This window comes from Emydura macquarii, unplaced genomic scaffold, assembly GCF_026122565.2.
Source record: "Emydura macquarii macquarii isolate MOO-44397 ecotype Brisbane River unplaced genomic scaffold, CSIRO-AGI_Emac_v2 contig_1876, whole genome shotgun sequence".
Taxonomy (NCBI): domain Eukaryota; kingdom Metazoa; phylum Chordata; order Testudines; family Chelidae; genus Emydura; species Emydura macquarii.
The window spans coordinates 21,013,080-21,040,092 of record NW_027132013.1 but is presented as its reverse complement, the minus strand read 5'-3'; the positions used below and the strand labels follow the sequence as shown (position 1 = coordinate 21,040,092).

The 27,013-nt window shown below is 39.4% G+C and overlaps 1 protein-coding gene across 12 annotated transcripts in view; it reads left to right on the top strand.

Annotated features, from left to right (window-relative positions):
- Window positions 1-27,013, top strand: part of TMEM62 (transmembrane protein 62) — a 39,646-nt gene that overhangs the window by 7,371 nt on the left and 5,262 nt on the right. For 6 of the 12 annotated variants that reach the window (XR_010921642.1, XM_067557892.1, XM_067557894.1 and 3 more), the window contains 10 exons: window positions 3,409-3,454; window positions 7,328-7,469; window positions 11,055-11,179; window positions 11,327-11,449; window positions 13,923-14,078; window positions 15,502-15,661; window positions 18,144-18,257; window positions 19,423-19,507; window positions 22,921-23,025; window positions 23,919-24,037. Coding sequence is in view for 11 of the 12 variants with exons in the window: in XM_067557892.1 (XP_067413993.1) it covers window positions 3,409-3,454; window positions 7,328-7,469; window positions 11,055-11,179; window positions 11,327-11,449; window positions 13,923-14,078; window positions 15,502-15,661; window positions 18,144-18,257; window positions 19,423-19,507; window positions 22,921-23,025; window positions 23,919-24,037 (1,175 nt within the window). In the remaining variant the exon portion in view is untranslated. Of the gene's footprint in view, window positions 1-3,408; window positions 3,455-7,327; window positions 7,470-11,054; window positions 11,180-11,326; window positions 11,450-13,922; window positions 14,079-15,501; window positions 15,662-18,143; window positions 18,258-19,422; window positions 19,508-22,920; window positions 23,026-23,918; window positions 24,038-26,160; window positions 26,679-27,013 lie in introns of those variants that run through there. The other 6 variants (XM_067557891.1, XM_067557890.1, XM_067557889.1 and 3 more) reach the window with 6 other exon arrangements.

The window sequence follows — 27,013 nt, the reverse complement described above, 5'->3', positions numbered from 1 at the left end:
TTATGAATCCTTAAAATAGGATTGCCACCTGAGGGCCCAATTTACTGAAGTCAATGGGAGTATTTTTGTCAACAGGGATTGTAGCATTGGTCCTTTAGGGACCATGGAGGGAGGCTTTCCTTTATTTCTTGCTGCTGACTGGCTAATAACTGGGTAACATTTTTTCAAGGGACCCATTTAAACAAACAATCCTATAGATAGGTCTAGCAACTAGCACAGGAAGGTTTTTTCTGTATAGCTTTATTTTTTTCAGCATAAAGTGCCTTGTGCCTGCACACAAGTTAATTTTTCAGTTTTTCTGGCTTTTTATCCCTCTTTAACTAATCCACTTTGGAAGTGACATAACTTCATATCAGAATTAGTTATTTCAGTATGTGAACCAATTCTCAATCCCAGCGACTAGGAGATTCCCCAAGACAGCCAAGATCTCTTGCACACCCAACCCTGATCAGAGACCCAGGCAGAGACAGTGCCTGAAAGTCTGCAGAGGGGAGTTCACTCAGTGAGTATTCTATAAAGGGATTTAAACAACTTTTTTCTGAGTACCAGTTTGGTGCCACTATATTGGACAGATGTGAGCTAGGAGCTTCTCTCCACTTCCTTGGCTTTTAGGGTGTCCTTCACTGCATGTTCAAAATGGCATCAGCTCTAGAAACTCAAAAGGGTTTATTTCCCTGAAATATCAAATCCCACAACCATGGAGCACATGTGCCAGTCCCTACTTCTCTTCCTGTGCTTCTCTGTTTCTTGAGAACATGCCTCAGAGGTAACGTTCTGTGATATAAGGACAGCCTGCAAGGGTGCTCATGCAATTACTAACCTGCCCCTTAGGTACTCTCTTCCCCTCCCTGCAGCCCTACCCACCCTGCATTGGTATAGAGGTCCTGTGGAAGGGGTTAAATAAGGTGAAAAACATCTATCTCCAAGTATGCCTCAGAGTGGGAAGGGCGGAAGGGAAAGGAATTCCAAAATTGTGAAAAAAACATTTTATCATTGTTGTCCTGGAGACTAGTGTTGGGACAATAACTACCTATGTTATTTCTCTATTCTCCTAGCACCTCATGTGCCATGACCCTCACAGAGAGGGCATTATCAGTTACTGAATGCCTGGCATGCCTCTAAGGGAAGAGATAGAGGACAAGGGAGGATATGTTTCTGACCTTGTGACAGCATCCCAACAGAGGGCCAAAAAGAAGATTGGAGGGAAGGTTTCGTGCTCCAGAATAAGAAAAGGAGAGAGGAGGACAGGGATCAATCAAGGAAATATACAGATAGAAAAATGGACCATTCAGGAAAAGATGTTAGACATGATGCAGAAGAAGACCAGCCTCCTGGAAAACAATTTGGTGCTTGACTCATGCCCAACACCTCAACCTAGCCATGGCCTGCCATCTGTTGAGAACACAGGATGTTGGGAACCCCCTGTCAGTACCCCAACTATAAGGGACAGGGCCATTCCATTCCCCAAGATGAGAACAGCTCAAGCCCACCTATACATTTTTGTGACTGTATCTGCATAAAGATGTGTGAACTCAGTACTTGGGGCATGTCTGCCCTATTCTGGTGGTTTTAACTTTGCTCTGTGTTTGTTAAGGCTTTTTCTTTACAACTCTGCTGAAAATTTCATTGAGGTACAACTCCCCTTTAATAACATCCATTCCTAATAAAATCATCACACATAGCATATTAATTTCCTTGGTTACATTACATTTTCCTCCACTACACCCAGGTCTCAAAGTAGGAGTACAATGCTTCTCCAACCAGTTGGGGCATTTTTCAGAGGCACCCTCCCTGGATGTTAATGAAGTTCCTTAAGTCTCTTCACCTATGCCTCAGTGAGACTCTTTCGCTTGCTCTCACAGGTGTTGTGCAAAACACAGCAAGAAACTATAACATCCAACCTTATTATGAGACATCTCCACCTTACCTTCATTCTTCCAAATGTGCATTATCATTCTGCAGCTGCTCAGGTGTTCTTTTCTCCTATCAGATGGCCAGAAAAAGGATTCATATGTTCAGTAAGCTATGTCTCCCAGAACGACAAGAGATCATGACGCCATTAGTCTCCACAGTGTCTTTGGAACAAAACTTCCATTTTTTTCATTGCATAAAATGGAAATGAGTTTCTAAAGAGTATAGATCTTTCCAGATCACCCCACAGTAGTGGCCACTATACAATTCATAGCCGCAATCATGTAAATCCAACAATCTCATGTGCATTGCTTCTTGTGCATTGATGTGGGTCATCCACCCCTTTTAATAGCAGCACAAACCTCCGTAACAGCAATCCTGAAAATTGATCTACCAATACCAAACTGATTAGCTACTGACCAGTAGCAATTGGAGGCAATGGGCTTCTACGTGATGATAGCTTTGTCCTTCTCAATGCTGAGGGAAACTCTCATGTTGATATTCTGCCATTGCAGCTCTGTGGTGAGTTCTACACAGATCTCTAAGAAAGTAGTCTTCTGTATCCTGAAGTTCTGCCATCACTGCAGTTTGTCTTAGTTCTGCATTACTGTCTTGTCCTGCAAGTTGGTGATAGTTGGCCAAGCTCAAAAATGGTGTTCCACCAAGTGAAGCTGTTCCAGGAAAATATCATGTAGAAGTAACTGCTCAGTTTCATCTTTCTCTTGTAGCAGTATCCATGTGACATTGTGGCAGCTATACTGGTGGCTGTCTTCTAACTCATCTAAACCCATCTGGCTATATGACTGCCAATATAGGTCCCACTGGCAAAGAGGCAAATGCCTCAGTGTAGAAATCTTTCTGTGGCAGACACTGCAACTGTGCATGCATGTGATTTAGGGCTTGTCTACGCAAACATTTAGTTTGCAGTTAGCTGAGGAGTAAATCTACCCTGCACTAGCTTGCTGCAGACTACGTATTCATGTGGACCCTCATTGCCACGCTCTAAACGTTCCCTAGTGTGCTTTGACCTATCTTGCTTTGAACAAGGAATAGATTGAAGCACATTGGGAAACTTTTAGTGCGTGGGAACAGGATCCAGACACTTAGTGCATGGTGGATTAGTGCTGGGTAGATTTACATACCAGCGTGTCGTAAACTAAGTGTTTGTGTAGACAAGTCTTTAGAGGGAAATTTGCTGGTAACCTATCCAGAATCCAGAGGTGACTAATCTGTCACCCACCCTTGTGGTTTGAGGTCATTGAAGGTATGCTTTCTATCTCCAGGTGTATAGATACAAAGAGTTAAAGATGGGTTACTGGATCCAGATGAGTTCACATGGCAAGCAACAATACTTCATTAATTTCAATGGGAATAGTGAGAAATTACAGTCACTACACTCTGCAAAAGCCTGCTGTCCAACAATGAGAAAAAGAAGACTCTCAGCAATTGTTGACTTCATCTGAATAGTCTCTTATTTTTCTTTCTCTTTCACTGCAGATTCGTTCAACATTCCACACTTAGAGAGCATCCAGAATTACTACAGGTACTTTTTTTTAAATATATATATACACATCACTGAGTCCGTAAATCCAAGAGCAAAGTCCATCTTGTGGTGAAGAGGAAATAGTCTGTTCTTAGCTCACCTCTTCCAAATACACATTCTGACTGACTTTTTGCCTGCATAGGGCTCTATTTGGTTTTAGTCTCCCAATCTTCCCCTTTTGCCTACTAATATTCAAATGGGCTGCTACAGGAAGGCAGAGTATTTTTGTCCAGCCTTTTAATGTTTCCTTCCTGTATGTTTTGTAGCTATGCCTGTATCAGAGCCTGTAACAATTCTTATCCTAACTAGGACGTGCTTAGAACATCATGTGTTCATTTTCCCCTAGAGCACTTGAGTGACCAACCTGTGTGCCATTGGCATTTGAGAAGAATTCCCTTAATATCCTTTTCATTTCTTGGTGTTCCCTTCTGCATCCTCAATAATATTTACATCTGCACAAAAGGAGGGGGCCCTACCTGAGCTAGTTCATCAGCTCTGAAGGAATTAAGAAAATAGACACAGGTATGAGAGAGAGAGAACCCTAAGGAATAAATTGGAGATTTAAGTATAAAGATTGCAGTGAAATGATTGGGGAATGTACAACCCTATAAATAGCAACTGATGAGTCATAAAATAATCATTTGCCATTAGTAAGTAGAATTACAACAATGCACTGGTAAACGAGAGGCATGAAAGATACACAAGTGCTTAAACTCTAATTCTCTCAGTCTCCTAGGTTGTGTCTTCACTGTTGAGTTAGCCTGGGCTGTTCTCTGGCTGTTGCTTCTAGGTCCCCCCTATCCACACACACACATATCTTTCACCTGAATTTAGTGATGCTTTTAACCTGAGCTAGCTGGAACAGCTGGGGATATAGGTTAGAACACAGGTTCTGCTTTCACTCAGGCTGGGAACCCACCTTCTTTGCAGTCAGAACACGGGTTGAATCACTTGAGTGCAGCTAGTCCTCCAGTGCCTTCCCACGTTTCCTCCCATGTGCCAGAAGGATAGATGAGTTCTTCTACAGTTCAGTGGGAAAGAATCAGAGCAGCTGAGCTCACAGCATGAAAAACATAGGCTATACCCTGAAAAGTCCTAGTGACATACATGGGTGATGCAGCACTGGTGAGGACCAATAGCTCTGGTATGGCTTTGCAGTCTTGGTCCTTACATCTGGGGCAGGTGCTCAGAACCGGGAGCACATCACCCAGGCTATCTCTGCTGTAAAGACATATTCTTAGTGAAAGTGTTTGGAAAAACACAAAGGAAGAGAAATGAGGATGAATTCTGCTCTTTAAATTTGAGCTGAGTTGTAGTTTTTATGGAATTATTTTGGCACTGGCCAAATTCCTTTTTAAATAACTGTATTTTGTCCACTTAATAACAGATTGATATGGCCTATATATTTTAAGCATATATGATTCTGACCTCAGTGGAATTTCATCTACTTACACCAGGACTAAATTTGGCCAATAGACTGTAAACACCTTTGGATCCTTCATTATAAAATTATGTAAAGATGCTATTATAATTCCTGATAGTTTCCTTTCCCCTGCGCCACCCCTAACACTGGAGTATTCAAAAAGTTTTTTCATCCATAAATATCAATTACTTTTGTTTTAGTAAGGGCAATTTTTATAACTATGTTTTTTATTTTGCCATAGTGATGGGTCCTAAAGGTAGATGCCATGAGACTCATGGTGCCTCCTGTATTGAACTGAAAAACTGCACTGAAATCCCTTAAACATTGTTAAGCATCACTAAAAGGCAAGCTGTTGTATTGGAGGATGAGGCTTATTCATCTGGTTCAAGTGAAAATAATATTAGGATTAAGTAAATTTCCAGGAAAAGCTCATTAATAAGAAGTAGAGGGGAGAGAAGAAGGAGATGGAAGTGTAAAATGAAGGATTATGGGGGCATTTTCCTTAAATTAAAACAAGAATAGGCAATGACTCAGAACAATAGTTCTTTTGTCTGGGTCAAAAGGAGACTACCCTGCCTCTGTGCACTTCCAAGAAAAATTTGTTCTTTGTCACACATAGCTTGCAGGATGTTAAAAACAAAAAAAAAACGGGAAGGGAGGAGAAAAGCATGTGCTTTATTGGCATTGCATGCTGCTGTTAACTGTTCTGTATTAAAATTGCAGAAGGCAGCAATTGTACTTAGAATGCAAAGATTAGCAGAATGATGTGATTTTATTAACTCAAGAACAGCAGTGCCTATTATTTCTCTGGCCCATGAACATAGAAGGTAAAACTCAAATCTGTTCACCATACTTTAAGTGGGAGTAAAAACAGAGCCTCTTGATGTGGTGATATCAAACTCCCAGTTTTTTTATTGCAGTTCATGAGGTGCTGTGCTAAGGCAGCCCTTTACAGTAAGTTTTGGCAAAATAGTTTTATTTAGTATTGGAAGATTAGCATTCTAATTGCAGGTGCTGTACTTGCTTATTTTTAAGGTATTGTTTTTTCCTTCTGCTCAGCCCTAGTTTATTGGCCATTTACAATTAGAATAATTGGTAGAGGTTACAAATTCCTAATAATTTAAACTGTTTTCTTGGTGCATTAATTTAACAGAACCAATTATATTTCTTATTTAAGGTCACTTTAGCCTGTACATACTGTGGGGCTTAGAATATGCCAAAATTAAAAACAAAAACCTCAGCTAATCATATAATTTTGTACAATTATAATTTAGATGTCATATAGAATTTAACAACTTTCATTTGAGCATCTTAATAAATGCCATTGGCTGGAAGGTTGACTCCTTGTCCTAATAGAGTAAAGGAGTAAAATTTCTTTCAAGAAGACGACACTTTCATCAATCTTTATTTAGAAATCAGCAGTGCCTAGGGTTAAGGACACCTGTAAACCAGAAATAAACATTCATTCTATACCTCATTCCTTTATGTCAAGAGAAACTAGTATAACGCCTTGAACAGGAATGATGGAAATAAATTTCCATTTCTCCCTACTTTTAAAAAACTCTTTTTCAAATACATGAATTCCAACACTTGTATTAAGGAATATGCAAAGGAAAGCCTTCCTTCTGCTTCCCAGAAAGTCTGGAAAGTTTATTAAAAATCTGCTTGTATTTTACATAAGACATTCAAGTCATGTTTTTCTTGTGCCTCTGTGGGTTACTGGAGAACTGGTAGGATTATGACAGCACAGTTGCCAGGGAAGTTAAACTTGTTTGAGAGGGGAAGTTATTTTTATTCACTATTTAAAAGTTTTTATGTGGTGTGCTGTTTTATTTTGTTTTGGGGATGTTTGAAAAACACTTATCAATTCAATACCGCTCCTTTTCAGCTAATGACTGAAATTTTTTTACAGTCCATAGTATAGTCATATAGGAAAGAATTCCCATAAAATGGGAAAGATACGACTTGACATTACTGCTATTTCTAAGGAAGTAAGCACACACTATTTTTTAAAATCCTTTCAGGCCTTTTCTGTGTACCAAAATTAAACACAGGATACAAGCCCAATTTTTTTCTTTGCAGATCTCTTTAATTAGGGTTGCAAATGGCTCTGCTACCCTGTCATTCAGCTGATTTGCCTGGGGTCCTGCATTCGTTGCCCTGTCTTTTATCTGTAAAAAGCACTGTTTTGCACAAGGAAAAACTTACCTATCCTTCTGACCTTTCTTTTAACCATTTGAGTGCTAACCTGATGTTAGCCCAGGTATGTGGTCAAGATGTATGTCCTCTATGAAGTACAGACTTTCCAGTGCTCTTGGATTTCAAGAATAGACTTTACCTCAATAGGAAGACAGAATCTAATGAGAAATCTTACATTTGTTCTAGATCCTTTCTCTTTTGCCACTGCTCCAAACTTTCCTAATTGAAATATTTCCATCTTATTTTGGCAGGAAATACTCTGCCTGGCATAAAGATGGCTCTTTCCATTATGTCCACAGCACCCCATTTGGGAATTATTCGTTCATCTGTATGGATGCTACCCTCAGCCCAGGCCCCAAGAGACCATACAATTTCTTTGGGATTCTAAACACGGTACTGTAAAAGGCTTTGCATTGCAGCTCACAAGCTGCTGGTACTTCCTGTAATGTATGGTTTGGTATTTGTTTGTTTTTTAGCAAGAGAAATGTCTCAAAGTCTGAGAGAGACAGTGTGGATGAGGTAATATCTTTTTAAAAACCAACGACTATTGATGAAAGAGACCAGCCAAATTTTCGAGCTACACAGAGTTCTTCCTCTGTATACCTTGAAAACGTGTGTCTTTCACCAACAGAAGTTGGTCCTATAAAAGATATTACCTCACCTACCTTGTCTTTCTCATATCTTGGGACTAACAGGGCTTACAACCACACTTCAAACTGTAATGTCCATCTAGAAGTGAGTCTTTGTATGTTAATATTGTTTTGTTTTTTCCTTAGGAAAATTAATATGGCTCTTTCTTCTCCTTTTAGAGTGTCGTGTGTCTTTTTTTCCCCTCTCTCTCTTGCAAGAAATAATCTGCCATTCCAACATAAAAATGCAGATTGAGAGGTGGGGTGTTTTTTGTTTTGTGTTTTTTTTCTTTCTAAAGTACTCTGTCAAGAACTTCCTACTCTTTTTGTTTTTGTTACGCTTCAATTTTGGTATCAGCCCCTTTGGAGCTTTAATATACAAATGCTTTCTTTCCCAATTCTGTCCTTTTTTTTATTTGTTAAACATGTTCTTTGTGTGTTTTCTTTGTGTTTCAAACTTGTTTTTGTTTGTGCACAAGCATCATCAATTATGTTGAGAATGTGGTACTGCACTACAGGAAAGATATGTGAGAGATGGTTTGCATCCTAAGCAATGAATAGAGATTTGGACCCATTTGAATGAGATGTAAAATTGAGGTCCTGTTCTCTGTGATCGTTACAGATGCTGTGACAGTATTTGAAAGAGTAGGAATGTTAATTCTGATATTTAGGTCAAATTCCAGTGCAGATACTTGCATTTTGCTTCCCTAACCTCCCTCTCTAGTTTCTGATGGGTATGGTATTCTTTTTAATTTATTCTCCTAAAATGTTATGTAGCGTTGCTATGTTTTGTTAAACAGTTGTCATCTTCTGCCCCTGCAATAACTGTATTCAGTGATGAGTAAAATGTTCCCTAATTTTTACCTACCCCAAAAGAGTAGTGAGGCTAAGGGCTCATCTACAGGTGCAAGTTATTCCGGAATAAGGTGGGATCTGAATGTAAAGCAGAATAGCTATTCCAGAATATCTCTAAGTGAATACTTTCTTATTCTGGAATAACTCCATGTATAGATAAGCCCTAAGTAAGTTGATATTTGTAAAGCACTTGGACATAGTTGGAGGAAAGGTGCTATAGCAATGCAATAATACAGTATTATTTTCCTATTGTTTATTCTAAACCATGCTGGATGCAGTAGCTTTGCAGGCAAAATTCATCATCAAGCTGAGACTGTTTATTTCTGAGTCTGATCTCTTGTCTCTGACTGCAGTGAATTAAACATGCTTTTGCTTATTAGCAAACAAATAGAAATAAGAAGAGTGTCATTTGCAAATGACAACTGGTGGATGGAGAGAGAAATAGGTAGTTCAAGATCAGTGTTTATCTGTAGCTATGTTGTGGATTGAAGTTGTTCCACGGGTTTTAAAGATGAATCTATGATTTTATAAGTGATTTGTACACCTGCGGTTTTTGTCAGTCATGCAGAAAATAGCCTAAATACACAAATCTTTCAAGGCAAGTGAAATGTTAGTTATAACTACCAAAAAATTGTTATGCTCACGCAGTTTGACATCCAGAATTCATCCCATTTTTATATGATTATAACTCATATATCACAAGAGTCAAGTGATTGAAAGCTGAACAACTGAGGGAAGGGAATTTTAGTCACTACTTAAAACTTTGCTTTTGTTTAATGCTTTTACTCCAGTACTTTAACATTTTGGAGAAAGCATGTCTTTGTTAAAGATTCAGCACCTGTGCCCCTTCAGTTAAGGCATTGGAGCTGACAATACACATTCTCTGAGCCCTTTCATTCCTACAGTAGGTCCTGCAGCAGTACCACAAGTAACCAGACTTGATACATCTAAGGTAAAAAATAAGCAGATTTAGAAAACAAAACCTAACGTTTCTATTTTATTCTGTGTAGGTTCTTATACCATACTCATCACCATCATATTTGAGCACTTTCCAGTAGTGCGTTAAGCAATATGACTAATAGCTGTCATGTGTTTGTTCTGTCCCTAAGTAGGGTGTTGGGTGGTTTTTTAATAAATATGTGATGCTATGTATTTATCTTAAAGAAGGCACTTGAACATCAAGTCTTGAAGTGGAGAGTGATGAGGTTTGTGATGGTCATTAATTCCTGGAGCAGTTCATTCCACAGTTTCAGACTATCTCCCAAGACACGTCCCACACAGATGAGCTTTACTTTTGTTGAAGAGAGTTCAACTGTCAACCACGGTTTTCATCCTGGAGCTTTAGGCAAGCTTTTAGATATCCTGTGCTCAGGCCATGGAGCAGCTTGAAGATAAGGAGCGAGACTTTTAACTTGATTCAAAATTCTATGGGAAGCCAGTGTGTGGAGTGGAGGACAGGCTTGATGTGATTGTGGTAGTCTGTGTTGCTGAGGAGATGCGCTGCAGCGTTTTTTACCAGTTGCAATTTCCTAAATGTTGAAGGTGTTGTGTCTAGGTATATCACGTTGTTGTATAGCTGAGAGGTGACAAAGACATGAATAACTGAAGCCATGTTTCCACCCGTTGGGATGGGCAGAATCTCCTAGCCAATAAGAGTTGATAGAAAGCATTACTTGTGAATGATGCTGTGTGAGAACTTTAGCATCAGTGAGGAATCCAAGTGTATTCCTAAGCTATGGACTGAATTGACCAGTTGTGGGTGTGTACTTTCGACCAGTGACTGCACAGTCTGCAAAATTTCCTTTACCCACCAGCATCACTTCTGTTTTTCTCAGATTCAGCCAGCTGCTCTTCATCCATGAGCTGATCTCGTTTATATTCTGGGCCATCTCGGTGGTAGCCGTGTGGTCATACGCAGAGAATAGATAGAGCTGTGTGTCATCTACATACTACTGACACTAGGGTCACTTCACTTAATGGCTGCATGCAGATGTTGAAAAGGACTGGAGAGAGAATTGATTCTTGTGGAATACCACAAGTGAGGGTTCCAGTGGTGGAAGTGTCATTTCCCATCACCACTTCTTGAGTGTGTACCTCCAGGAAGCACTCTCACCATTTTAGTGCATTCCCCTGGTCCTCTGTCACCTCTCTCAACTTGCATGCCTTCTTTACATAGAAGGAAAAATGGGCAAAATCCTTCTTGGGGGGAAAAATAATCTCATGCAGATCTTCTTTACGTTGCTTTTGTGATGCCCAAGTAAAAGGGGTACTTTGAATGCCAGGTAGCTTTATTTTTTCCAACATTTGATTCTGTTTGAATTGGGGGATATTGACAGCAGTTTGGAAAGTTCCATTTATGCCCAGGGTACTGGGGCAATTATAAAAAGTGCTCTTTATAACTTAAAGGGTGATTTGTGGTGTTTTTTGTTTGATTTTTGGATTTAAATAACCTGAATGCTAATGAAACACCTTTTCAATTCATCTGCCATTTTAGAGTCAAATGGAAGAGCTGTCTTCCTTGGCCACAGAAAGTCGTCATAGCAACCAAACCATCTGGTTTGGCCATTACCCCACTTCAACAATCATCTCTCCATCCCCAGGAGTACGAATGGTAATGAGGTAAGATCTCTCTTCTTCTCTTTCTTCATATTTCCAGCATTAAACTATGTTTGATCCTTCTGTTCATGGATATGCCCATCAGTTTTCAGCTATCCTGAGGTGGCATTTTCTTCCCAATAAAATGATAATCATACTGTTTTTTACTAGCTCTGCCACAGCCTATTTGTGTGGGCACCTCCATACACTGCGTGGACTGATGCCAGTCCTGCATAGTCGGCACCCTCAGGGCACTCTGGAACTGGAGCTAGGAGACTGGATGGATAACAGGAAGTAAGTAAACCCACAGTGAAAAAGTAAATGTTATATGCAGACACTACCAGGTGAAGTGGTGGCTTTTTCTTTTTATTCCTTGTGGAGAGGTCAGCAGACATAATATCCCTCTTGCATTAGCTCCTACCATTCATGATCACAAAAAATACCTTCATATGTAACACTGGGAATTTTTCCCCTACCTAACAGTTTGAAATAATTATAATAAATTACTCCAAAGAAACATTTTTCTTCACTCTTTCCCTTATTTTGTATATTTAGAAACTGAATACAGGAAATCTAAATAGTGTATATCTGTGTGTTCGGTAACAAATTGCTGTATGAGTTGTAATTAAAACATCATTATTGGTATTTTAAAATGTCATTGCTTTTCATCAGTTCTATTCTGTTCACATACTTCAGAAATAAAAATTGTCTAACTGATAAATAGACCATCAGTAGACTGAAAAGTGGTAGATGTTACAAAGAATGTGTCACCTAGCGGGTTAGCACGCTATACTTTAATCTTTGGAGGCAGAGGTTCAAATCTGGATTAAATTCACAAATAAAAACTATGTTAAAATGGTGTTACAGTTGAGTAAAATATAAGTAATTTAGGGTAAAACGTGTTACAGGCTGTAACAGGATTCCAGCTCACTGCTAGTGTGCATCTTCGTCTTCAGATCGGGGAAAGATAGCACATATAGCACGGGTTGCCCCTTCTGCTCTCTCTGCAGTAGTCACTCTTCTAGTAACTTAACCCTCCAGCCAGGTCCCCTTTAGTTCACCCCTTCCGGGTTACAAAGTCCAACAGGACCACTGTCCAACTGCCTTTTCCAGACATGTTCAGCCCCCACTCTGTGCCATTATACCCATGGCTAACAGGGGAACCCGGACCCAAGTACTGTACTGGGTTCCCACCCGGGGACCCTATACACAGCAATCCAGATCTGTTCAGTCCCCGTTCATGTTTCCCTGGGCTCCTTCCTACCTAGCCTCTCTCTCTCTCTTCTCTTGCCTAGTTCTGGGTTTACCATGGGCGCCTACTCTGTTCCCTGTGGCTACTTCACTCCCTTTTAGCCTCTTGTTAGACTCCTTGCTCCAGGACAGGATCTCAGGACTTATTCTAACCCTGGACTTTCTTTTTGTCTCTGATGACCCCCCTCATCCCAGGGAGTGACTGCAGCCCTTCCCCTGTAGCCCCCTTCTGCTTTCAGCCTCCTGGCTCTTCCCTCCTGGCCCCCTTCTCCAGTTGGGCCTTACTCTTAATTAACCCTGGCCTCTTGCTTGTGATGACAGGTAACCTAATTGTAGACCCTCATTAACCTTTTCAGGGCTGGTGTGGGGTGCACCCTGTCTCCCAATCATTATAAATACTGAGGCAGTTCAGAGATCAGGTTAAATTAAAACAAAATCCAAACATGCAGAGGTGTGGAAACGCACACTTAAGGTACCCAAATAACCTTAACTTTGCCATGTAGTGACACCATGCAATAACAATATAATTAAAGCATGTTAGTATTTGTGGTCCCAGGTTACATTAAGATATTAAGACATTGGATTTTCTCTCTTTTTTTTTTTGTTCCTACCCTCGTATTGTTACAATGAAAGGTGTCCTCTTTCAAAATGGCCACCGCCTCTCATTGTTCCCAGTGAGAATGAAGCCAGCAGCCATCTTTATGGGCAGCCTGTGGCCATTTGAGAAGGGTATCTAATTGTGAGCAAGTTATGACCTCAGTCCCATTAAGAGCAACAGGAGATGGCAGTTGTTTTGAAAGTGGGCAGTTTTACAGTTTTCTGTAGCGGAACATGATTTGTCAGACCCTGCTGAAGAAGAAACTTTCAGTTATGAAAAATGAAAGACGTGGAGAGGGGAGGAATGAACATTAATCATGTTGTTTTTTGAAAGTTTTCACAGGTAGCCTATGCACAAAATTTCACAGAGTTTTAACTATAAAGGAAGTGTGAAGCATCCCCCTTGGCTTATTAAGATAATTTGTGAGAAAGAAACTGTGTGATATGGGATGTAAATATCTCAAAAGGACCCATTTTAATTATTGTTAATTCCTAAACTAACCCACTGATATGTAAATTCTCAGAAAATTCATTCTGTGCTCAAAGAGTAAATACTGTGATTTTGGGGAGGGTAAGTGTGGTTGCAGCACCTACCACAGTGGGGTGCTGGTCCATGGCTAGGGCTGTAAGTGTTATGGTAATACAAATAATTCATAATAATTCTTCATATATAACAAAATGGTTGAATGCCTGCTACAACTCAGCCTTAACTATGGGACTGCACATGGTGCTTCCATAATAAGTAAAATGAATTTGAAAGTGTCAGTCCAAAAGTTTTAGTACCTGCTACACATTCCACCAAAAATATGGAAAATAAATGAATCAGTCTTGTTTAAAAGCTTTCAGCAGTTTGTAAATCCTTTGCCCTTGCAATAGCCCACATTAACAAAATTGTCTTGTTTTAACCTCTGATAATCAGGTACCGGATCCTTGCATTTGATCATGACCTCCTTAGCTTTGCAGATCTGAACTTTGAAGAATGGCCTGCTGTTCTCATCACCAACCCCAAATCGTTACTTTATAGCAGCTCTACTCATGAACCACTAGTAAAAATTCTTCACTCCACCCACATCAGGTACCCTGCAGTCTCTTGAAATGTTCAACAAGTTATTTAATTGTTGGTTGTTTTTCTGTGATCCTGTTAGAACCTTTCATCCAGCTAACTCAGCCAACAATACTGCATATATTAACTGGCAGAACACACAACTGTATTTCACCATACATGCATGATAGCCTACTTCATTTGAGTGAGCCCTACTCCACTGTCTATTGCATAATCAGAAATGAAAAAACTTGGAAAGATTTTGGAGTACAAAATTACTATGGGGGTGGGAAAGCAAACTGCTACACTTTAATTCAGGGGTTTTCAAACAGGGGGTCGTGACCCCTCAGGGGGTTGCGAGGTTATGATGTGGGGGTCACAAGCTGTCAGCTCCTGTGCATGCCGGTAAGGATGGCATGGAATAGGGTCATCACTTTTGGGGGGGTGTCGTTGCAGCCTGAAATATTTTTAAAGGGGGTTCCAGCAAAAAAAAAAGTTTGAGAACCCCTGCTGTAATTGAAATGAAAACAGTATGGAAGGGAAAACCATTAAAATTGCCTCCTCTTGTTTAAGATACTTGGGTGTGAATGTTTCTCATAAAATTTATTATAACCCTGCTGGGAAGAAAAATATAAAAAGAACTTTAAAAAAGGACTGACAGATAGTCATCAAAATCTCGATACTTTTGTGTGCACATGCACGTCTGCCAATTGTGGTATGAAATGTTTGATATAAATGGATCTCCTTTGCTTTCATCTGGTCTAGCTAATAAGTCTGTTCCAGTTAGGGTCCTGAGGATACCTATAACTTTATCAATTCTATGGTCCAGTTTTTCACCATCAGACCTTGGCAAAGATTGTGGACAGAGTTGAATACTATCACAAAAGCCTCCTTTTCACAGCATCTCTCCTTGGGGGTGCCAATACAGAGAATCAGAAATCCAGGGTGAGAATTGTACTTGAGTCCCTTGCATGGCATTGTGCTACCACTAAGTCACCAATACAGGTTTTGTTTGGTTAAATTTTCATTTCACTAAAAAGATACTTTGAGAAAATTATGTGAATTGATGCCATATATAGGTTCAGTAGAACCACATATACCATGCGTATTAATGTTTTCGTAAAGATTTTCTTTTCTCTAGACAGAAAAACTCCTCCTCCTAGACTGTTCCTACTTTTTTGGGAGAGGGCTGCCACATTCCTTTTCACTCTTGGCTCCCAGTAAGTTGATGAGGATGGTTAGGGAGATAGCTATGCAGGGTGTCCCACTACTTTTGTAAATTTCAGCAAGGATCTAACATCTCGGGGAGTGCCAACAATAACTCCAGCACTTTTCTTTTTTAGTCCTTTTGAACTGTTAGGTATTAGGAAGCATAACCTAATGACTTCTCTCCAAGGGGTAATGACAAACCTTTCTGCAAATCACATGATGAACCTGTTTATTTTTTACTTCTTAGAATTTTGGTCTTCTCTCCTTTTTTCATAACTTCTGTGGAGGTCAGTATTGATGGAGTTCATTTGGGGGATGCTCATCATGTATCTGGTCCTCTCTACGTACTGAAGTGGAACCCTCAAAACTACAGTGAAGGGTTACATCACATAGATGTGATGGTTCAGGTGAGCTGTCTACTGGCATTCATTACTTTAATCTGTAATACCTTAGACTATCAACCTATTGCATCATGTAAGTAGGGATGAGTTTAGTTCAAACATATTTTCATACGTTTCAATTTTGTCTGCCAGGCAGCAGAAATGGAAATCAGATTTATTCAGTGAAAAAGTCTGAATCCCTAATACCGAGACTCTATTTAAAGCTATGTACAAAAGGATTCAAACTTCAAAATGTCTTGTTAGATACAAGGGGAAAGCAGATCATTGGTAAACAAGTAATCATTTTCAAATAACAAGTAAGTACCATTTTAAGATTGCCTCAAAAGTGGGGCACTCTGACTTGGACAAGAAATATGTTAATGTGATGTTCCTTCAAATTTTTAGACAGTTAAGAAAAAGGCAGTTCCTTGCCTACAATGGGCAAGGATCCAAATCTGGAGAGCCATGGAGATGAAGTTGTAGTAAACTGTTTGTTTGTTTGAAATTAACCTAAACATTTGTCAAAGATTGGCCCCTACCATGTTTTTTATTTCACAGAGTACCAAATCTTTATTGACATTGTGTTGTTTGAGTATAATGTTGTGAGGAACAGTTCTCCTTTTGGCAGCTGGAGTTTAGTACTGTGCCTTTAAGAAGCTCTAATAGAAACTGAGCAAACTCCTCCATCTTTGTATACATCTATGCATGGAAAGCAATAGATTGATAAAGTCAATTTCTGTCTCACCATGCGTAGTCTAGCCACACAGCATTTCTCTAGGGCAGAAAACTCTCTTCATTAAGGGAGTCATACTTCAAATTGTGAAATGTTAATGGTTTGGGTAAGTATACTAATCCATATATGTAACTTTCTCTCTCTGTAATACAGCAAGATAAGGACAGTAAGGATTTTCTGTAGTCACCTTGATGTACTCTTCACGTTGGGCATCCTAGCTTCTTCTTAACCTTTTACTTTTTCTTCCTAAAGAAAGCATTAACATTTCAGAACTGATTCTTCTCAAATGAAAGGGGAAAAAAAACATTGTTACAGGGCTCACTTCCACGATGCTCTTTCCACCTGTCACAAGGTTCAATGCTTTAGCCCTCCAGCTAAGACACACTTGAGCCTCACCCTTTTCACAGTACTAGCATCCAAAAATAAAGAAATGCTAGAAACTCAAAACCCTCTGAGTTGTCAGCAGGAACTCACCCTGCTATGCAGATACGGTCAGTCTCCCTGAGCTCTGTTGTCTCATCCACCAGGAGGCTCATCCAGGCAGCTAGCTGCCTCGGACTCTTGGCTGAAACCAGTCTTCCCTCAGCAAGGGACAAGGAAAGCTCTATTCTCCTTCCTGGCCAGCCATGAACTGAGCTGGGCCTTCTCCTTTTAACTTCCCTCTCCACACCTGGTATCTGCTGCAAGTGTAGTTGGGTGGGGCCAAGTGGGTCTACAGGCCTTCATTAACCCTTCTCCTTGCCAGTGTGGGACCTGTATGTCCTATCACACACATTCACAAACATTGTATAACATTTAAGTAGGGTTGAGTGGGGCTGGCTATATACCAATGTGCAAATATATGCACTTACCACCATTGTAATAGGATGGCACTGTATAAAAAAACTTCCTGCCCCCAGCATTAATACATCACTAACACATCCAGTAACTGAATACTCTGAAAAGCTAATATCCAAGTGGAGGAACAGAGGGGTCAGTTTTAACGCTGATTATTTAGCTGGAGAGAATGTGAATACTCGTAATGTTTTCTAATTTGTCTAATTTTTAGTACTCACAATTTTATGATACTGTTCAAAGTTTAAATCCTTGTGAGCACACCTACATTATAAAACATACTAAATACTTCTGACAATTTGATAAATGTCCAATTTATTATGTCCTGGGAGATAGGTTTTCAATGCTACAAATGTAGAAGCACAAATCAGGGAATTATATTGAATAAATAGAATAGCAGTAGTGGCAAGAAAACGCATTACTATACTCTGGCTTGTAGGAGAGAGCACGTCAATTAGTTAAAGAAAATATCAGAAATGAAACACAACACAGACCCAAAACTTGTTTCTGAGGTAAGAATCTCCAGGCATATAAAAAACAAAAACTGTTAGCTGATAGTAACCAGTAAATGCACAGTCTATTTTAAAGGTAGCTCCCCTTCCCCAAGTTGCTGAGTCTCTGAAAGGGACCCATGCAACACTTCCTGATTATAAACTCAGGGCCAAACTTTTACTTGCGACATAAAACTAAATTGTCATAATTCACCTAAAAAAATATACCTGTGCTTAGGTACTTAGTACCTAGTACCTTAGTACCTTAGTACAGTACTTAGTATAGCAATCTGCCAGTCTGTGTACATACTAATCAGATCTTTCTAGAGAAATTAACAGTCCTAGCCAGGAGCCTTTACCTGAAATTTTGCATTATTCTGGAATGTGGTTTGCAAGACACTTGCTTGGCACAATTGACATCTGATTGCTTCTTTGTTCTATTCCTAACTAGGATGCCGTTGGAAAGAGCAGCACTCGAGGTCATACGTTTGCTATCGATGAAAACCTCTCTCTAAGATTTGGCTTCTTGTCATCTTTCATTCTCCTTACTGACCACTACATCCTGGTGGGTGTTTTCAGCCAGAATAGCTGTCATACATGTTTTTTTCTCTAGAGACTTCTGGAGCCATTTTCCTACCTCACATTGAGAATAAATTATTTAATGTTTGAGTTTGTCAGATATTGCAGTGATTGGGCCATATAAGAACCTTCACAGAGATTTTCAGACATCAGTTCCCAAGTTGCACCAAGAGATGAACATGAACTGATTAAACATGCAAAAAATCCTCACATTTGCATTCATAGCTATCCATTTTGCACACATGCCTGCTTTGTGCATGCATTAGGTATGTATTTTTGTAGGGGCTGTTGTACAAAAATGAAGCTGCCAAGTCTGGCTTCCAGAAAAGTGAAGCCCATATGAAATGTAAAGAGTAGTGAAAATAGATTATTACACACGTGCACTAGCAGGATTATAGGAAGAACTTGTACATCATCTGCTTAGGTTGTGCTTGACTCTAGCAAAGCTAAAGACCAAGGGTGGAATCCTGGGCTCATTGAAGTAGAAAATCCCATTGATTTCAACAGGTACAGGATTTCATCCTTACAAAGGACCAGAACTGGAATAAATGGGAGGATGTAATCTTATGACTAAGGTGTATTAATAGAATTGTATGAAGGAAGTTATAGGTCGTACTGTGACTTTGATGTTCACCATAGTCACTTAAAAGAAAACTGTAGTTTTAAGCAGCACAGCAGTCTGAAAATGTATATGGTGAGAAGCGTCTTCCTATGTGAAATATATATTTTTAATTTCATTTTTATTTTTGTGTTTGTTGGTGATATCCATCAGACTGAAAGCAAGGCATGTGTGTGAGCGCAATAGCTTGGAAACCCAATGAAACAGACTGCAAAATTCATCTTCCATTTTGCTTCGATATGGAAACGTAATTACTGTAATTACAACTGTTGTACCAGAGTCAGTGTTGTTTCACTCTGAAAATATATCTGATAGAAACCAGAACTAACCTGAATTTATTGACTTTTCTCAAGTTCTCCTGTTTCTGAAGTCTCATAGTTACTTTTGAATGAGATAGTATCAGGAATCTCCAAATACCTGTTTTAATTAAACCATTTATTTTTCCCATTGTGTTGACTTTCACACAGCTATACTAAGAAGATGGCTACCATTTAAAGTTTTCTTTTATTGGAATAACTGTGTTTGTTTTCAGGCTCGAGTACTCTTTGGGCTGACTGTTCTGGTTCAGATCACCTTGCTTCTTATTTTCAGGTACCGTAGAAAGCCAACACTCAAAGGTAAGACCCAGTGTTCTGTCTGTATTTTTTTAAGAGGATTTTGATTTTTTTTTCCATGCTCTGTTCACGTAGCGCCTCTCAACTAGATTCATTCCCTTGAAGCCTCCATTTTGTTTCCAAGAGGGCTTAGAGAACCTCTGATATGCCAAATAAAATATGGTCTAGTCCACTTGGGACTTGATCCTGTGTTCTTTGCTTGGGCAAAACGCCCATTGACTGACAGATCAAGCCCTTAACCTCAGTTAGCTTACTGGAAAATCCTATTTATAGCAAAAGAGATGTTCTAAACCCTTTTGTAGTAATTCAGTACAAGTGCTTGTTTAACTGTAGTTGTCATACAATGGTTTGTCATTACTGTCAACTGAAAAAAATCTTTCCTTCTCTAACGGCACTTCTTGTTAGTTTAGACATACAGTATAATCAGGTTTTCTTTTCACAGGAATAGCATTTTTAACATCTGTTCTCATTGTAATTTAATATTTTATATTTAGCGGTAAATTTATTTTATGAGAATTGGTACAGTGAATCTATTAAGGCTTATCATTTAAGTTTCATTTGGATCACATTGCAATAAAGTGATTCAAGTGACTACCTCCTTTGTCATTCATGACCGTGTAACATTCTTGTGGCAATTACAGCAGCTGCTTATGTAGAAAAATAATGTATTGTTAGCTGTCTTAATTAAATTTAGCCCCTGAAAACAAGAAGTCCCACCAACCAGCTCTCTGCAGATCACCAACAAATGCTCCACAGATCAGTTTGAGAACTGTTGATTTCAGAAGATCAATCCTACTGCAATAGATGAGGCTTGCAGAAAATTATCTGGATTTCAGTCTATATATATACTTTGCATTACAGAATTAATGCCTTTGCATAGGCTGATGTGGCTGAATTATCGGAAGACATTTTCTTAAATCCTATCCTTTGTTTTGAGACTGCCATCAGATCCTATCAAGTGTGGACTAGAATTAACCAAAGAAAATATATTTTGATTTTTAACCTGATTCAGTCTAGTCTAAATTGACCCACCTCTTTGGGTTTGTACCTTTTACTGATCTAAGCAGTTTGCCTTTTGTCTTGGTGTACCAACTTTCTCCATATTTTTCATTGTTTTTAATTCAATTGTCTGTGTATTCCAGGGAAGTTAGTATATTCATTTGGAGTTGTAGGTTTTTCTTCATTCTATTTTTAGTGTAGTCTTGTTATGTGTGTTGGTTCCTCATTGTAAGGAAAAATATCAGTTGAGTGCCTTGGCAGTTTCTTCTGCATATTTTGTGGGAGGGAAGCCTGGATTTCTACTAGAAAATTCTGCAGTTTGATTAACGTTCCTCTCTGCTGTTAAAATTTAGAGAAAACCAATCAAATGTAGACAATAGATAGAATTGAGTCAAAGAAATAACATTTGGATGTGAAAGAGTTTGTTTCTGAAAATTAAGTTTAATCCTGAGGGATGAACTTTGAACACAATTCATTATGAGTGTTATCCCATTAATAATAGTGGAGATCCCCGCATCTGAGCCATTCTTTTTAGGTGACAAATCTGAGGAATTGTCCTGGATTGAAGTGTCAATAGAGAGGAGGTTTTGGAATAAATTGATAAATTAAACAGTAATACGTCACCAGGATGAGATGGTATTCACCCAAAAGTTCTGAAGGAACTCAGTTATGAAATTGCAGAACTACTGGAGGATAGCTAATGTAATGCTGTTTTTTGGCCTTTTTTTAAAAAAAGGCTTCACATGCAGTTCTGGCAATTACAGGCCAGTGAGCCTAACTTCAGTACGAAGCAAAGTGTTTGAAACTATAGTAAAGAACAGAATTATCAGTCACATAGATGAACACAGTATGTTGGGGGAAAAGTCAATATGGGTTTTGTAAAGGGACATCATGTCTCACCAATCTATTAGAATTCTTTGAGGGGGTCAACAAGCATGTGGACAAGTGTGATCCAACTGATATAAAGTGCTTAGACTTTCATAAAGACTTTGACACGATCCCTCACCAAAGGCTCCTAAGCAAACTAAACAGTAATGGGATTAGAGGGAAAGTCCTCTCATGGATCAGTAACTGGTTAAAAGATAGGAAACACATGGTATGAATAAATGGTCCTTTTTTACAATGGAGAATGATAAATAACAGGGTCCCCCAAGGATCTGTACTGGGACATGTGCTGTTCAACATATTCATAAATGATCTGGAACGGGGTTAACAGAGAGGTGGCAAAATTTGCAGATGATACAAAATTACCCAAGATAGTTAAGTCCAGAGCAGACTGCAAAAAGTTACAAAGGGATCTCACAAAACTGGGTGAACAAAATGGCAAATGAAATTCAGTGTTGATAAGTGCAAAATAATGCACATTTGGAAAAAAGAATTCCAATCATACACATACAAAATGATGGAATCTAAATTAGCTGTTACCACTCAAGAAAGAGATATTGGAATCATTGTGGACAGTTCTCTGAAAACATCTGCTCAGTGTGCAGGGGTAGTCAAAAAAGCTCACAGAATGTTAGGAACTATTGGGAAAGGGATAGATAATAAAACAGAAAATATAATACCACCATATAAATTCATGGTATGCCCACATCTTGAATACTGCGTGCAGTTTTGTTCACCCAATCTCAAAAAATACATATTTGAATTGGAAAAAGTACAGAGTAGGACAACAAAAATTATTAGGAATATGAAACAGCTCCCATACGAGGAGAGATTTAAAAGGGTGGGACAGTTCATCTTGGAAAACAGATGACTAAGGGAGGATATGATAATGTCTATAAAATCATGGATGGTATGGAGAAAGTGAATAGGGAAGTGTTATTTACCCCTTCACATCATACAAGAACTAGGGATTACCTGATTAAATTAATAGGCAGCAGGTTTAAAACAAACAGAAGGAAGTACTTCTACACACAATGCATAGTTAACCTGTGGAACTCATTGCCAGGGATATTGTGAAGGGCAAAAGTATAACTGGGTTCAAAAAAGAATTAGATAAATCCATGGAGGGTAGGCCCTCCAATAACTATTAGACAGGATGGTTGGGGCTACAACCCCATGCTCTTGGTGTCCCTAGACTTCCAACTGCCAGAAGCTGGGACTGGATGACAGGAATTGTACTGTTTTGTTGATTCCTTCTGAAGCACCTGGCATTGGCCACTGTCAGAAGACAGGCTACTGGACTATCTTGACTATTGGTCTGACCTACTGTGGTCATTCTTATGTTCTTATAGAAGCTGCTTGTTTATTCTCTTATGTTTATGCTCCATATTTACTCAATATTCTGTTGATTTATTTTTCTTATTTAACATATTTTGTATAAAAATATGTAGATTTGTTTTAAACAGACATATTTTCTATGTATCCTTTACTTTCTGAATTAATAATTTTTCTGAACTGCTTCCTTCATTCAGGACCTCCAGGATTAGTAATGCTTACTTCCTTTTCACTTCACATCTTGAGCAAAACAAACACCTTCTATTACTCTGTTCTGATACTGAGTATGTACACAGCTCTGGGTAAGTAGCTTAGAATACTATAGGATGTAAATGATGATTTTTAAAATGTGCAGGGATGTTCAGCGGTTTCTCAACAAAACTTCAGATTATGTATAAAATAAAAAGTTATCTGGATTATCTGTAACTTTAAAAATTCTTACACAATAAAACCAAAGGCTTCTTTGTTAAGTATTCCAAATTTAGAATGTCATGACTTTGTATTCTAAAATTATTTGTATTCCTTGAACATTCAAAACAAATTCACTTTGTTTAACTTGGCTCACTTATTCCTTTAAAATAAAGGGCTGAGGCCTGGCTTTAGCTTGGCGTAGTGTGAGTATATGGCATATCTAGTTCACATTACGGCTTAGCAAGGCATCTCAGCTTTGACCTCAAAATGCCCTGATTACTTAGTCTGGTCTTTCCCTAAGAAAATGGTACCAAATTATATGGTGACTTTTGCAACACAGATAAACATCCACTAAAACTGATTAATTTGTGCCAATCTCACTTTCATTTGTAACCTGAACCAGATTTAAATCAAGATGCAAAAGACAGGTGCATAAATACACTGTAACCCTGATGAAAGATCTGTGTTTCAGAAGGATAGTTTTGATGGATATACCACTTCTACTTGCAGCAAAATGTTCTGTGTGATATCAGAATTGTTAGAGCTTATATTTACATAAAAAATACTTTCATTGCAGGGTGTCAGGTGGCATCAGTTGATGATGCACTGTGCTTTGTTAGTTTCACTGAGGATATTTATCAGGCTCAATACATGGTTTTTATTCTGAAGTGATCACTAGACAATCAGTAGTTTTCCCTAATACTAGCTCATACTTTGGACTGCTGGAATAAGCATCTCTATATTATATTCAGTATTGCAACTGAACTTATTTCTTCCCCTACAGGACCCTGGTTTATTGGCGAGGTGATAGATGGCCAGGTGGGCACCTGTTTTTCCTTTGGGGTAATTGTTGGTGGCCATTTCCTGCAAGGCAGCTTGACATTCATGGTTGGAATTTTACAGGTAAGAATTTAGATATGGACATTGACAAGCTGCTTTAGCTCATGAGATTTTTTCAAGCTCGTTGAGTTTTAGAAATAATGGGGCTAGGACGATTGTGGCAGATGGGAAAAGTGGGGGTCAGTCCTGGGACCGGTTTTGTTCAACATCTTCATTAATGATCTGGAGGATGGGGTAAATTGCACCCTCAGCAAGTTTGCAGATGACACTAAGCTAGGGGGAGTGGTAGATACCCTGGAAGGTAGGGATAGGATACAGAAGGACCTAAACAAACTGGAGGATTGGGCCAAAAGAAATCTGATGAGGTTCAACAAGGACAAGTGCAGAGTCCTGCACTTAGGACAGAAGAATCCCATGCACAGCTACAGACTGGGGACTGACGAGCTAGTCAGCAGTTCTGCAGAAAACGACCTGGGGATAACAGTTGATAAGAAGCTGGATATGAGTCAGCAGTGTGCCCTGGTTGCCAAGAAGGCTAATAGCATATTGGGCTACATTAGTAGGAGCATTGCCAGCAGATCGAGGGAAGTGATCATTCCCCTCTATTCAGCATTGGTGAGGCCGCATTTGGAGTATTGTGTCCAGTTTTGGTCCCCCCCACTACAAAAAGGATGTGGAGAAGTTGGAGAGAGGCCAGCGGAAGGCAACAAAAATGATTAGGGGGCTGGAGCACAAGACTTATGAGGAGAGGCTGAGGGAAATAGGCTTGTTTAGTCTGCAAAAGAGAAGAATGAGGGGGGGATTTGATAGCAGCCTTTAACTACCTGAAAGGGGATTCCAGGGAGGATGGAGCTAGGCTGGTCTCAGTGGTGACAGATGACAGAACAAGGAGCAACGGTCTCTAGTTGCAATGAGGGAGGTCTAGGTTGGAGATTAGGAAAAAGTTTTTCACTAGGAGGGTGGCGAAGCACTGGAATGGGTTACCTAGAGAGGTGGTGGAATCTCCATCTTTAGAGGTTTTTAAGCTGCGGCTTGACAAAGCCCTGGCTGGGATTATTTAGCTGAGGTTAGTCCTGATTTTGAGCAGGGGGTTGGACTAGATGACCTCCCGAGGTCTCTTCCAACTCTATGATTCTATGATATAGTGGTCAAGATATTGATCTTTCAAACTGAGACCACAGTTTAAATGGAATTTGGTAGGTTACATGGAGAACATTTAGTAGTTTCTGCCCTTAGTCTGTATAGCCAATTCAACACAGGTGTTTTATAGTGTACACCTTTATTGACTGTGATATTGGTCAGGAAATCTGTAGTCTTGGAGTCAAAGGGTTAAGAACGTGAGCTAACCCCAGAGCTACCTGCCTGGCAAATATGGAGGCCATTTGAGACCCTACAAGAGAGATGGAACTGTCATCTGGATGTCTGATTAAGGGTAGATATAGGGCTTTTTTCATAGATTCCAAGGCCAGCGAGGATCATTATGATGATCTAGTCTGACCTCCTGTATAACACAGGCCATAGAACTTCCCCCAAAATAATTCCTAGAGCATATCTTTTAGAAAAACATCCTTAATATATTGGTGCTCTAAATTCCTTTATTTTGCCAACAAGCTTCCTGTTTCCTAGTTGGTTTGTTTAGCTAATTATATCAGTGCTGTTCCTTCTTTCCTGATAATTAGGAAGATTTTTTTTTCTATGCTTCAGTTGTGAGGTAGGATCTCTTTCATTAAAGTCAAGTATTTTCCTTCCTCTCTTCCCCTTTGCAGTATCAGAGTCCCAGAAATTGTCACACTAGACGCCCAGTTTTTGCCTTCCTGCCCCTGCCCTTAGGTATTTGCTAAAGTGGACTCTTAAAACTCCAGCATCTCTTTATAAATGTGTGTCAGTGCCGAAACTCTCACATCACAGAATAAAACTAGCCATTTCAAGATACAGAAGAGCATTTGAAAGCTCACCCTTCTCTCCCCTGATAGCATCATTTCTTAGGGACTAAAAACACTATAGAAAAGTTCTTCCTGGCAGCATAGTATGCAAATGAATTTTCTAGAGGGAAAACCATTCAACAGAACACCTACCCATGTGTGTTACCAGAAACTCAATTTTGTTTTCTTCTTAATTTTTAAATTCTATTTATTTTCTGTCTTTGGCCGTTGGTTAATTTGCAGCCCTTTCTTTCTTCCCTTTAGCTCCCTCTTGCCAGCTTCTTTCATCCACAGAAGAAAACAAAATCCTTCAACAGGCTTCTGGTTCCATTTGGAAGACCAGTCGTACCTGTTGCTCTGTTTCAAAGCCTGGTTGGACAACGAGAATCAGATACATCAGATTGAAATTTGCAGCTGAAATTTGCATGGGAATATGCACACTTCTGGGTCTCTAGGAGGAGTGGATGTGATACAAATTGCAGCTTTAACTGGTATCTAGTAGAGTAACTGCCACTGCCTTCATGGTAGTTAGCTCTATTATAGAGGTGATGTTTCAACACACATAACACATCCAAACCCTCCAGGCTAGCAAAAGTGGAGGAAGGAACAGGTCTAGAATGGGCAAGAGAAAACTGGAAATATTAAAAGGGGGGAACATTCATGGGGAGTTCCATCAATTTTTTCCCCACTCTCCTGTGAAATTTTGACTTATTGATGCTCCTTTGTTTTCCTTCTTAAATATCATCAGTAAATCTTGGCCTTAGGCTTCCTGTTAGCAATCATTAATTTACACTCTTTCTCAGCCTTACGGAGGGGGCAGAAAGGAAAAGCAATGTAGCTTCCCACCCCCGCCCCCACAGCCTTTTATTTCTTTCCCTCTGTTTGATTTTCCTTTAACTCTTCCGTATACCAGCTGGAAGCAAAGGACCCCCAGATTTTCCACTTTCCTCTTGCCACAATGCATCACACTTGAGCTGCTATGCTCCAGCCAAGGAGGACTGAGTGGTTTAGAGTTTTTGCAAACCCTTCAAATTGGTTGGTAGGTTTCACTGCTAAATAGGAGCTCCCACTTTCACCAGTCTGAGTTTAATGCCTTCCCAATTTTCCCAGTCACCAA